This window comes from Hippopotamus amphibius, chromosome 3 (assembly GCF_030028045.1).
Source record: "Hippopotamus amphibius kiboko isolate mHipAmp2 chromosome 3, mHipAmp2.hap2, whole genome shotgun sequence".
In the NCBI taxonomy this organism is placed as follows: domain Eukaryota; kingdom Metazoa; phylum Chordata; class Mammalia; order Artiodactyla; family Hippopotamidae; genus Hippopotamus; species Hippopotamus amphibius.
In genome coordinates this window covers 80,799,120-80,813,094 of record NC_080188.1, presented here as the reverse complement: position 1 = coordinate 80,813,094, position 13,975 = coordinate 80,799,120, and the positions used below count along the sequence as shown (strand labels likewise).

The 13,975-nt window shown below is 42.4% G+C and overlaps 1 protein-coding gene across 6 annotated transcripts in view; it reads right to left on the bottom strand.

Moving 5' to 3' along the window:
* DCLK2 (doublecortin like kinase 2) overlaps positions 1 to 13,975 on the bottom strand; it is a 155,723-nt gene that overhangs the window by 55,321 nt on the left and 86,427 nt on the right. For all 6 annotated transcript variants that reach the window (XR_009052831.1, XR_009052832.1, XM_057729382.1 and 3 more), the window contains exons 3-4: positions 5,186 to 5,288; positions 593 to 694 (exon numbers count right to left, since the gene is read on the bottom strand). Coding sequence is in view for 4 of the 6 variants with exons in the window: in XM_057729382.1 (XP_057585365.1) it covers positions 593 to 694; positions 5,186 to 5,288 (205 nt within the window). In the remaining 2 variants the exon portion in view is untranslated. The remainder of the gene's footprint in view (positions 1 to 592; positions 695 to 5,185; positions 5,289 to 13,975) is intronic.

Here is a 13,975-nt window from a genome sequence, read left to right as displayed (position 1 = left end):
CAAGCCTTACAGAATCAATATATCAAGATATGGGGGATGTTTTAATTTTTTAAACATGTCAAAAGCTGTCAAAATTATGATAAATCTATAGGGTTAGGATCTGAAAGAAACTGAGAGGTAAGTCAGACTCTGAAATAAGCAGTATTACTTTCCAACAATAATCATTGCTCCTATTAAACTGCTTGATGACAGAAAAGCCTGTGGAAACTTATCAGGTAAATACTTTTCTGTTAGGTGTGTATGTTTAGGTTTTAAACCAGTAAGAGAAGAAAATATCCACAATCTTACAGCACACAATTAAAAATGCAGCACACAGTGGCCAAAATGTGAAACACTTCTATGTAAATACCAGAAGAACCTAGATAAAATTGTTCTTGAGAAAACGTGTCGGAACAAAAACAAGTTTCTTAGGACACTTAATATAACTTTGACAAATACACTTAAATTTCTGGATTTGACAATCACGTCATCTATGTGTTATTCTGGAACCTGGCTGCATACGAGGATGCGAAAGACGACTAACTCATGCTAAAGAAAACGCAAGCACGACCTGCCCCCTTTGTGACTATCCATTTCCTTTCCCGTTAACTACCTGAAGCTGGTGATTTGCTGCGTCGAGAAGGCCCAGGGCTCTTGGATCCAGACTGCTTAACAGCTGAGGAGCGAGAATAAGATGACTTCAAGACACGGCATTCTAGAAAGAAAGGAAAGCGCTTTAAGTAGATCAGATTTTAATTCTAACCAAAGGAAGACCACATGTTACAGTAGTTTACTGCCTAGAACCATTACCTGACCACCTTTCCTATTAAACAACTGTAATATACTGACACAAAGCCATCGTCCCCAAAGTACACCTGAGGTTATCTTAAATTAGGCTTCACGCCTTGTGACTCACCTCATTGTTCCAGATGGAGTCCTTAAATACATAAAATCCTGACGTCCTAACTTGATTCACACATACCCAGTCTAATCTACACACCTGCAACTTATTATTTTGGTCAGTAGCCTTGAGAGGCAAAGGCTACAACAAAGAGTTCTCTCCCAGTCTGATAACCTTAGTTTGAAAGGGTACAGGACTCTAATTTATGAACCCCTTACTGTCTTACCTTCCATCTGCCCAAAGCATCGAAAATGAGGAAACCAGCTTTAAACAATAACTTTGGTCTTTCCACAAATTGCCAAATAAATTAGCATACAGATTACCAGAACTAATTACACAGCTAAAATAATCACTTCTAATTTGAATAATTAAGAACCTGGATTTCGGAGTCTCGCAGATTTGTGATGAATCTCGGATGTGACTTTGCTAACTGGTGGACCTCGGTTAGGTCTAAGTCTCAGTATTTTCCCCTATGAAACTGGGATGAAAATAAATCTGCTTCATAGGCTTGTTCTAAGGATTAAATTAGATAACATATTGTCTGTAATTCACATTAAAATACTTCAATTTATGCAGAAAGATTAAAATGTGGGTTGGTGTTAATCTAGACCCCAGGGGCAATAAATTAACAAGTGAAGTACACTAATCAGGAAAATACACACCAGGGGAGGCTAGTTAGCATTTGAAAGACTCTAATCAAAACCTTACTCAGAGGGGGCTGCAGCAAAAGCAGCTTAGTTAATTAGCATTATGGATGTCAGAAAGTATTCCATTGTTGAAAGGACTGGTGTGTGGGTTAGTCAGAAACCTCCTAAAGGCACTGCCCTCTTTTATGAGCAGAAAGTGTACACCTAGAGAGCCAACAACCAGAACTTTAAAACCAGCCCCTAGGTTTAGGAACCTGAGCCAGGCCTGCATCTAGCTCATTAACGGAGGGTTTTGTTCCTTGACTAAGACAAGGTTAGCTGCGTTCAATGGATTTTGGACGGATTTTGAATGTAAGATGTTGTCAGAAATATAAAAGGACAGAGTTGGAACACATCAAGATTGCAACACAAGTTAAATAACTGATTTAAAAACAAAAAACAAAAAACTTTGCTTCCTGAACCTGAGCAGGACCCTGTGGGGACTCCTGGGCGCAGAAGACTTTCTGTGTTCTCTGTTTCCTGTAGGGAATAGACTCCAGCCTCCATGACCTTCCCGGAGTTCAAAGCGGAGATTCAAACAGTTGCTGATCAGGGAAGGGAGGGGATGCAGAGACAAGGCAGGAGCAGCTCAGAAACAACAGTGCAGCCTTGGGGCAGGGTCCTGGTTCCAAACCCCCAACCAATGGCTGATGTTAGCATTCTTCATTCCACAGAAGACCACCTGGGGCCAGATTAAAGGAACCAGAAAAGTTCATGGGAAGTCTACCTGAGACCAGGTTAAGGCAGGCAGGCCATGCACACACCCTAATCTCACCAGCAACCCCACCCTTGAACCATGGCTACAAAACTCCTCACCAAATCCTCCCAGGTGGGAACACACAGCTTTGAGAGGCACGAGCCTGCTGTGTCCTCCTCTGCCTGGCAGAGCAATAAAGCCATTCTTTTCTACTTCACCCAAAACTCTGTCTCTGAGGTTCAACTCGGCACCAGTACAGAGAGGCCAAGTTTTTGGCATCACTCCTAACAAATGCACTCGTGGCAGAATTAGGTCTGAGACTTGTTTTTATCATAACATTTTATGACCTAATGGTGGTGATATTAATAACATTACCAACAACAGCAACAGCACACATTGTGTAATGGGTTCCCTTCCAAATGCTTTACACATATTAACTCATTTAATCCTCACAAAATCGTACGAAAAAGCCACTATTATCATCCACAGTCTGCAGAAGGTTAAGTAATTAGGCATCAAGAGGGAAGAAATCAGTAGCTTTCACCCACCTCTAATTATTGGAGTTCAATGGTAGCCAAAACAAGAAAAAACTATGAACAATTCAAATAACGTAGGTACATTTACAACATACACGTAGAGCAGAGTACAGTGCCTAGTACCTATACAGTAAGTGCCCAATAAATGTTTTATTGCTGTTGTTGTTGCCACCCAAATTAACTTTACAACCTGGAATATAATATTACCGAGTTTCAGTGGCCCAACTTTCAAAATGACTAATAGTGACATCAAAGAAATATTATGAAATGAAATTAAGCTACAGTCAAAAAAGATATAAAATACAGATGATATGTTAATGCACCTTTCTCAGTCAACCTATGAGAATACGGGAGTCTATCTCATAGATGATACCAGCAATTCTTTTTAACCGAAAGCAGGGCCAGTGCAACAGAGTGAGTATAAGACAGTACAGAAACCCCCAAGAAATTCAGCAGCAGTGGAAAGAAACAAAAGAGAAAAACAAGAGTATATAAATGAACCCCAAGCACAAAGTAGATAAATCATCCCTAGGTAACTGACAGTGTAAACAGGAAAGAATTACACAAGCAAGTTTGTATAACTGTGTAATACAGAATGTAGCCACATGAGGTATCACCTCACACCAGTCAGAATGGCCATCATCAAAACATCTAGAAACAATAAGTGCTGGAGAGGGTGTGGAGACAAGGGAACTCTCCTGCACTGTTGGTGGGAATGTAAGTTGGTACAGCCACTATGGAAAACAGTTTGGAGGTTCCTTCAAAAACTACAAATAGAGCTACCATATGATCCAGTAATCCCACTACTGGGCATATACTCAGAGAAAACCATAATCCAAAAAGAAACATGGACCATAATGTTCACTGCAGCACTATTTACAATAGCCAGGACATGGAAGCAACCGAAATGCCCATCAACAGATGAATGGATAAAGAAGATGTGGCATATATATACAATGGAATATTACTCAGCCATAAAAAGGAATGAAATGGAGCTATATGTAATGAGGTGGATAAACCTAGAGTCTGTCATACAGAGTAAAGTAAGCCAGAAAGAGGAAAACAAATATTGTATGCTAACCCATATATACGCAATCAAAAAAAAAAAAAAAATGGGACTGATGAACCCAGTGACAGGGCAAGAATAAGGATGCAGATGCAGAGAATGGATTGGAGGACACAGGGTTGGGGGAGCGGGGGGTGAAGGGGAAGCTGGGACGAAGTGAGAGAGTAGCACAGACATATATACACTACCAGCTGTCAAATAGATAGCTAGTGGGAGGTTGCTGTATAACAAAGGGAGATCAACTGGATGATGGGTGATGCCTTAGAGGGCCAGGACAGGGAGGGCGGGAGGGAGTCGTGGGAGGGAGGGTACATGGGGATATATGTATAAATACAGCTGATTCACTCTGGTGTACCTCAAAAGGGGGTACAAGAGTGTAAAGGAATTATTTTCCAATAAGGAGCTTGGAAAAACAAAAAAGGTCTATGGGTCACCATATTTACTTGGTAATGTGCTTCCCTAATTCTGGCCTGTCAAAATCACTACAACTGGAAGGGGTTTACCACCAGTCTAATTTTTGAAAAGTCAACTCTTCTCATTCATGAAATTAAAGGGTAGGACTGAATCTCTAACATCCCTCTTCTCTGGGAAATGTCATGCCTGTATGATTTTATCTACTTTAAAGATGGAGCTGACTTTACTATCAGCTAAGATAATCGCTGATACTGTAATAGGTTTAAATTAATTCCAGACAACAGCGTAGAGCAACATTCCCAGGATCAATAACATCTGAAATCACTGAGGTTATTGCTAAATAGTTTAAAACTCCATTTTTTTTTGGCTAAAATTAAGAGAAAGGGATTTTATTATCCCATCAATGAAAATACAACTGCTTTATTTTCTCTGCATATATAAACAATGCACGTTATTGTGTCCTTTTTTTACAGTTGCAAAGAGAGCAATGGGGTAAAAAGAAACCTAAGATAATCCCTACTGACAACTTACTATCCTTTTATGTATCTCCTTATGGACGCGGAAAATGTATAATGAACTGTTTCAGGTTCAACACTGTCCATACATTGAAGGTGGCACAGCCAGGCACCATTCTGGAAGGTAGGAAATCCATTTCAGAGGCAAAACAATGCAGTAAAAAGAGATGGAACCAACTTGCTAAATAACAAAAACTGCTTCATTTGAATTAGGCTTTTTTGTTTTCTGCAGCTAGCTAAACACCTTCCTTTTATTTTCTACTCTCATTAATTCAAAAAGAGGACCACCGATGCCACCTTTCTTCAACACACCCTACCACCTAACAGGCACCGAGTGAGAATCCCAAGCCACTCTTTCAGGGTGACAAAGACGGTCAGTTGATTGCCTTACCGCTGTGATCCAGCACAAAGTCATCCTGGGCGTAACGGAACTTTTCAGGTCCACATGCAATAAAAACATCGTCATCACCAAAAAAGTCTTGCAGACAAGTAACCTAAAAAAAAAAAAAAAAAATCATATCCAAGACATAAATGAGAAACACTGGAAGTGAAATAAAAGTCAGCAAAATTAAGTATATTTTCTAGCCTCACCGGTAATGCGGAGTTGGAATGAAAAACGCTTTAGTAGCACACAATTCCAAACATCTTACTGCTCACAAAGCACTTCAACACACCATCTCCTGACCTCAGAAGAACAAAACGGGGGCTCGTAGCTGGCATCAATATTCCTGTTCTACAGGTGACGTCAGGAGCTCCCACGGGAGGCTCCGTGAGCTATTCCAGGTTTCCCATTAACAGGTGGGAAAGCTGGGGCCGACGGAGGGCTCTGCGCCCAGTGTACTAGTCTTACCCTTCTTCTCTCCGAGCAACTCCACGTCCCAGCCGTGTCACTTTGGGCATGACCTCTCTGTACCTCTGGTACGGTGTGCCTTAGGCTGTCACGAGGATTACTGTATGAAAACCGCCTGGAATGGGTGCCAGGCATATAAGTATTCAACGTGTTGATAGTCATATCTCCACCACCACCATCATTGAGATTAGAGGAAAAATGGTACTGATGAACTCAGGGACAAGGACACAGATGCAGAGAATGAACTGGAGAACTCGAGGTTTGGGGGGTCGGGGGGAGAAGGGGAAGCTGAGACGAAGTGAGAGAGTAGCATAGACATATATATACTACCAACTGTAAAACAGATAGCCAGTGGGAAGTTGCTGTATAACGAAGGGAGTTCAACTGGAGAATGGATGATGCCTTAGAGGACTGGGGCGGGGAGGGTGGGGGGGAGTGGAGGGAGGGAGGGAATACAGGGATATGTGTATAAAAACAGATGATTGAACTTGGTGTACCCCCAAAAAAATAATAAATAAAATTTAAAACAACAAATCCAAAGAAATAAATACAATTTCTTTACTAAAAAAAAAAAAAAAAAGGTTAGAGGAAAACTTGAGATGAAGCTAATGGTGGCCCTTTCAAGGCCCTGTACCTAAATGTGCAGTCTTAATTTCACATTCTTTTTTCCCGCCCCCCCTCCCCCCCCCCCCACACTGTATCAGTTTCAGTTCCCACAGAACCTGGATCCACTCTGGATCCAGCCCAGAGAGCACATTCATCCATTCATCCTGACAGTGACAAGAAGAATCATCTTCCAGGACTTTGGATGTAGACAGGCTCCAATTTTACCTGTTTTTTAACAGGATGTATAAGATTCCTTTTTTTAAAAAAGTACTCCTCTCCCAATAATAACGAGACAAAAAAAAAAAAAAAAAATCAGTGCTCTAGTACTTGAAAGCATTTAGAACCTCAATAATTCCTTAAGTCTTCCTGACCACTATTCAGCTTTCTATTGGAAAAAAAAAAAGTATCTCGCTGTAGAGTTAGAAAAAATGCTCTAGAAAGAAGATAGTGAACGAGACACAGTAAGTGAAACAGGTGTGGACCCTGCTTCAATCACTCGTCAAGCAAGATGTGGCTTCTGTACTTCCCTGAAACGCAGCTCAGGTCACATGTTTTTAAGGAGCGTTTTAGCCAGTTTGGGCTGCTGTAACAAATTCCCATAGACAGGGTGGCTTAGACAACAGACACTTATTTCTCACAGTTCTGGAGGCTGGAAGTCTGAGATCAGGATGCCAGCATGGCTGGGTTCTGGCGAGGACCTTCTTCCTGGGTTCCTTACATGGGGGATGTGGGGGAGGGGAGGACACAGGAGGAAGCAGGCTCTCCTGTCTCTTCTCATGAAGGCCCTCATCCCGTCATGGGGGGGTCTCCACCCTCACAACCTCACACTACCCTACGGAGCCTCCCCAAGGCCCCACCTCCTAACACCGCCACACGGAAACCGAGCAGGACGCGGGGGGCTCCTGGGCACGGAACTCTGCCTGGCCCCCATTTGCTTGTTTGTAGGGAACAGAATCCAGCCTCCATGGCCTTTCTGAGTTCCAAAGGGCAGGTTCGAAGGGTTGCTCATCAAGGAAGGAGCAGCCAGAAAACCACCTGGGCCAGAGGAAAGGAGAGCAGCTCATCCAGAAAATGACCTGAGACCAGATTAGAGGAGAGCGAGCCCTGCACACACCCTAATCTTGTCAGCCATCCCACCCTTGAACCACGGCTATAAAACGCCTCACCAAATCCTCCCAGGTGGGGACACACTGTTTTTGAGGGCAGGAGCCCCCTGTGGCCCCCTGTACCTGGCAAGGCAACAAAGCCATTCTTTGCTCCTTCACCCAAAACTCTGTCTCTGAGACTCGATTCGGCACAGAGGCCGAGCTTTCGGCATCAAATTCACCAAGCTTTCAGCACCAATATCAGGGATTAGGATTCCAAGATCTGAATTTTGGGGAGTTCATAATAGAAGACATGCAGTTCATAACAGAAGAATACCATTTTTCACCTTTCCTGTGAAGCCTGCTTCTCTTCACCTCAGCTGGCAATCGCACGTACCCCTTCATCCATGCTAGAATCCTGGGAGCCATCCTTTCCTCCCTTCTTCAGCAACCCCTCAATCATTTTTCCCTCCTACATGGCTCTCAGGTGTTTCCATTCCTACTCCTTGGTTCAGCTCCCACTTTCTCTCGCCTGGGCGCCTGCCACTGTCTAGTGACAGGCTTTCTCCCTCCAGTCTTCACTGCTCCCCTCGTGCCAGGCGTCACTGTTCTCACGCGTGTGGAGATAAATGAAGACCGTGCTGGCATGTGCAGTCTCTGAAGGTGCCCGCACCCCTCACAGCGCTCACCGGCCTCCCTCCCTGACAAGACCGTGCTCCTTCACAGGGCACACGAGACTGACCCTGCCTGAGCCCCCAACCTTGTCTCTGCCATTTCTTCTGCGCACGTGCTCCTCAGCCGCGTCGAGACTTCTCTGGGTTCCCTACCTGTATGGGGTTGGTGGTTCTTTTCTGTTAAACAGCTTTACTGAAACAAAATTCACAAATCATGCAATTCACTCATTTAAAGCATAGAATTCAATGGGTTTTAGTATATTCAGAGTTCTGCAACCATCACCATGATCTATTTGAGAACATTTTCATCATCTAAAAAGAAACCCCCAGGCTCATTACCATTCACTCCCCAGGCCCCCATCTCCTCATTCCCGAGCACCTATAATCCACTTTCTGTCTCTATGGATTTGCCTATTCTGGACATTATATAAAAACTGAATCATACTATATGTAGCATTTTGCAACTGGCTTCTTTCATGGAACCTTTTTTTTTAGGTTCATCCATGTTGTAGCACATATTAGTACCTCATTCCTTTCCATGACTGAGCAATATTTGGTTGTATGGATACATCCCATTCTGTTTATTCATTCAGCAGTTAATGGACATGTGGGTATTTTCTACTTCAGTGCTCTTACCACTCTCATTTTTCCTCATGCTGTTTCTCAGCCTGAAGTGGCCTTTCTGAGCCCTCTTTGGAGCTGTGACCTCCAGGTAGGCAGCAACATTCCCTATCCGTCGTCCCCTAGGGTCTAGGAGAGTTCTGGCTTTGGTGGATGCTTAATACGTGTCTGTTGAATGAACTGCGGCTTCGTGTGGCGCTGCTCCTATTGGAAATGAGTTCTCAGACACATAATAACTTCTCCGGGCGAGCGGTGACACAGATGCAATCTCCACCGCCATCACTTACATTTAGGACTTACGGAGTTTAGGCATCACTCAACCTCTCAGAATCGTCTCTCTGTATTATGTATGTGTTATCTCATTAATCCCTACAATATCCATGAGGTTGATACTCTTATCACTCCTCATTTACAAACAAACAAAAACAAACAAAAAACAGATCTAGAGTGAGCAACTTGCCCCCACACAGGTAATGAACAGGAGCACAGGAATTTAGACACAGGTGGCTCCACGTCTACATCTCTGCTTTAAACTTAACACCACGGCGACATGTATACGCCACTATATTTACAATGGATAACCAAAAAGAACCTACAGAATAGCACAGGGAACTCTGCTCGATATTATGTAGCAACCTAAACGGGAAAAGAATTTGAAAAAGAATAGATATATGTATAACTGAATCACTGTGCTGTACACCTGAAACTATCACAACACTGTTGATCAACTATACTCCAATATAAGATAAAAAGGAAAAAAATAAATACCATGGTGCCTCCTCCCCTCATGTGGAACCCCAGAGTTCATATTTCTACTTTTATCTTTTTTTTTTTTTTTGCCACGCTGTGCAGCAGGCGGGATCTTACCCCAACCGAGGATGGAACCCTGTGCCCCCTGCAGTGGGAGTGCAGAGTCTTAACCAATTGACCACCAGGGAAGTCCCCGTCTACTTTCATAGCTCTTACCACATTCTACGCTGTTTTATAGTCATGTTTGTCTCTCATATCCCACTATTTTGTTTTTTACACACACGTATATTTAATAAATGGTTCTTAAATGGAACTGAATTGAGTTTTACTTCCTTGGCCAAATAAAACAGACATCTACCAACGTTTAATCCATTTTTTTTAAAAAAGGAGCATTTCATTTGTTTTTGCAATTAACAGGAAAAAGGAACATTTCATTCGTTTCTGTAATCGACTTAGCATGAAAAAATGACAACTGAATTTTCTAAAGTATACCTGGTGAATGTCTCTGAAAAGTCAATTTTTAATTGATTTTATTACAAGAAAACACTTCATCTGGTACCATCTGGTACTAAATTAGTTGGTATTTGAGTAGAATAAATGCCAAAGTAAATAATTAAGTTGCCTATTATGTGGAATAAAGGTATTTAACAAGTCTAAGGAATATAATAGATCAAAAAAGTGGTTTGTTCCCCCCTCTCCCAGCAGTTCTATTTATTGGTAGTTCTTCTAAATCAATTGTTTGATGATTTCACTTGTTAATATAAGTTTGGCTTTCCAAACATGGTTTGCATAAGGTATCTGCATCCCTTTAATTCAGATTCTAGCCATTAAGTACATATTTGATTAAATAACCAAATCACGTAATTAGCAATTAGGTTCAGATTTATCTCAAATAAGTCATCACTACTCTCAAGAAATGATAGGTGTCATATAAATAAATGATAAACTGAGATAAATAAAAATGTATTTTGACTACTTCTATTAAGCTTTACTCAGGATCCTGACATACCTCATAAAATATTAAACAACACCCTTTTCTGTTCATTCAGCAAATTTGCATTGAGAACTTATGTGCCAGGCACTATGCTAGGTGCTGAAGAAACATCAGTAAAATAAAAGGAAGCAAAACAACAACAAGAAACAGAGCAAGAAAGAAATCCTTGCCTTCATGACATGAAGCAAGTGTGAGTTGACACAGGATAAAAATGCGTAAGTAAATGTACGCAATGTCAAAAGGTGATAAGTGCCACAGAGAAAGAAAGCCAGAAAGGGGAGCAGTGAATGCAGGGCATGGGTGCTGCAGTACTAAACAGCTTCACTGCAAAGGTGACGTGTGAACGAAATATGAAGAGAGGTAAGGAAGAAGTTGCATGAACATCTAGCGAGGGGGGCGGAGGGTAGTGTTCCAGGAGAGAACAGAATATTCAAAAGCCTTGGCATGTTCACAGCAAACAGTCCTGGAGCACAGTCAGGGGGAACAGTCATTGCAGGAGAGGAGGTCTTTAAGGTGAGGGAGGCAAGTAGGTGGGCGGGGCCCTGGCAGCCAGGACTTTGGCTTTCCTCTGGGTGAGGTGGGAAACCACTGGAGGCTTCAGAGCAGAAGGCTGCACAACACAACAGGACACACTGTGTTCAGCCTACACTGTAAAAGGGCAAGGACAGACAGCAGTGTAGCTGGAGGTTCTTGCTTCAGGCAATGAGAGTGGCCTGCGCCAGGAGCGGATGGAGCGAGAAAGGGTCTCACTGCCCCTGGGACATGGGGACCTGAGAGAAGAGAGAGCATGATGGCTTGGGGGTTTGACTTGAGCCGCTGAAAGGATGGGCTTGCCATGAACCCTGGTGGAAGAGTACCAGGTAATGGGCAAGGCTGGCGGTGGAGAGGATGCCCGCAGATTTAGATCTGGCATGTGAACGGCAAAATGCCTATCAAACATCCAGGTGGAGGTGCTGGGTGGAAAGCTGGACATGAGCGAATCTGAATTTCAGGAAAGATATCTGGCCTGGGATTCACCAGCACATGAATGGTATTTAAAATCTTGAGCTCAATTAGGGCAATGAATGCACATAGGGAAGAGGTCCAAGGGCTGAGCTCTGAAACGCAGCAGCTTTACACGGTCAGGGAGAAGCAGCAAAACCAGCAACAAAGACTGAAAGGGAACAGTCAATGAGGGAGGAAGAAGAGTGAGAGCTTCTGGTTGCTGGATACCAAGCTAAGAAAGAGTTTCAAGGAGGAGAAGCAATCAGCTGGGTCAATATTACTGACAGACCATGTAAGAGGGAGACGGAGAAGTGACCACGGAATTCAGTAACACGGAGATCACTTGGGATCTTGACGATCAGAAGTAGTTTTGGTGCAGTGGTTGAAGACAAAGCCTAATTGCAGTACCTTTAACAGAGGACAGAAGAAGAATTGGAGACCACGAATGCAAACAACTTTTCCAGGGAGTTTCCAATGGAAAAGTGGGGCAGAGGAGTGCATGGGTGGCAGAAGGAAGAAGGGAGTCTTGCTTTCAAGATGAGAGAAGTAACATAAGTTACTATGCTGTTGAAATGATCTAGCAGGACAAAAATGGTGAGGCAAGAAAGGGAATTGCTAGAGCTGCATCCCTTTGTGAGAGGGGATGGGATCAGTGTGCAGGTGCAAGGGCTCGACTTGCATGAGACTATGGTCAGTCTTTGGCAATAAACAGAGCCAGGTGGGAGCTGCTAGGTGGGGACATGTGGTGGTTCGGGGGGTGGGGGGTGGGTGGGAATGCTTCCCGCTTCACTGGGAAAACTGAAGCAAAGTCATCAGTTCAAAGTGAGGCAGGGGGCAGGGGGAGGTAGGAAGTACAGCAGATTAGAGGAGAGAAAAAAAAAAAAAAAAAACGGTCTGAAATTGCAATCTGTGACTTTGGGGAGAATGAATGGGGAGGGAAATATGACCTGCCTGCAGGCAGCTCAGGGTCCTACACTCTGCATAATAGACATTCTTGGTTCTAAAACTAGAAAGCAGCTATCCAGCCTATACAGTGCTTTAGAAAAATCAAAATCTTTTAAGCTGGAATTGTTACCATTTCATGGAGCTGCATCAGACCAGTAAACAGAAGAAAACTGGTAGTATCGCAGATGATACAAAAACCTAGACTGCATCAATAATGAATAAATAAGGAATGAATGGGAACGTCTCTCCCTTTGCTGTTGCTGATTTAAAATACAAGTCTCTGTTCATATTTTCCACAACGCAGACACGAACTATTACACATGGTCATTACTATCTTTAAACCATAAACTTAAAACACACTAGCGACAGAACACCAGTGGGCAGAGATGCAAGTTCATGAATATGATTAAAGGTGAACCAAAACTAATATGTACAGAAGGAAAATGAGCAGATTTCAGTTCTGTTTTTACTTTCATTGTACAGGATAACTCATGTTATTATTTAAAATATAGGTGTCAGCCCAGGAAGCACAGGCTCAGCATAAGCTTTTACTGGGAGAAGACCACCCTGCTTAGCCTGACTGCCTCCTCCCTTTTATACAGGTAGAACCTCGGGGAAGATATTTAACCTTTGGAGGCTCAGGTTCTCTACAAAACAGGCAAGAAACCAGTTTCATTTCATCCTTAAGGACAAAATGTGATAGTATATGAAAAGAGCTGACACATGTTATTTCTTCATTTTCATTCATTCATGGCCTCAATTTTTTTTTTTTCATTTAACTTAATCAGAACTTCCCTGGTGGCACAGTGGTTAAGAATCCGCCTGCCAATACTGGGAACATAGGTTCGAACCCTGGTCCAGGAAGATCCCACATGCCACAGAGCAACTAAGCCCATGAGCCACAACTATTGAGCCTGCACTCTAGAGCCCGTGAGCCACAACTACCAAAGCCCACATGCCTAGAGCCTGTGCTCCACAGGAGAAGCCACCACAATGAGAAGCCTGCACGCCACAATGAAGAGTAGCCCCCACTCGCTGCAACTAGAGAACGTCCGCTCACAGCAACAAAGACTCCATGCAGCCAAAAAATAATAAATTTATAAAAACATTTAACTTAATGGATAATCTTTTAAGCATAAATAAAAAAATAAATACATGCTTCCTACAAGTTCAACAAATTAGATATTTTTCCAGGGAAAGAATCACTGACAACTTGAAACCTTCTTACTGATAATCTTCAGTGGAAAAATCACTGCCCCCTGCCAGATTAAGATATCTTAAGCTCCCAGAAATCCTATACAAAAATGTTATTCATGTAATATACAATACATACACATATATACATATGACATGTAAAATATACAGAAATGTCTATATGCATATATTAAAAAACATTTCTACCAACACCTCCCTAGAATAATTACGAATGAGAAAAGAAAGATGTGACTTAAATGTAATATATCAAAGCAAAGCATTGGCTTTTATCTAAGTATGTAAGCTATACCTATAAATGTCAACATTTTTAGATAATGTAGATAAGACAACTGTGAGCATATCAACCTAATTTTATGCCAAAATTACATTTGTGTAATACTAGGCGTCCATGTAATGCAGTCGTTACCTGCCCGTGCTTAAATTTCACAAGCACACCACATATTTAATTGTTCTTCGT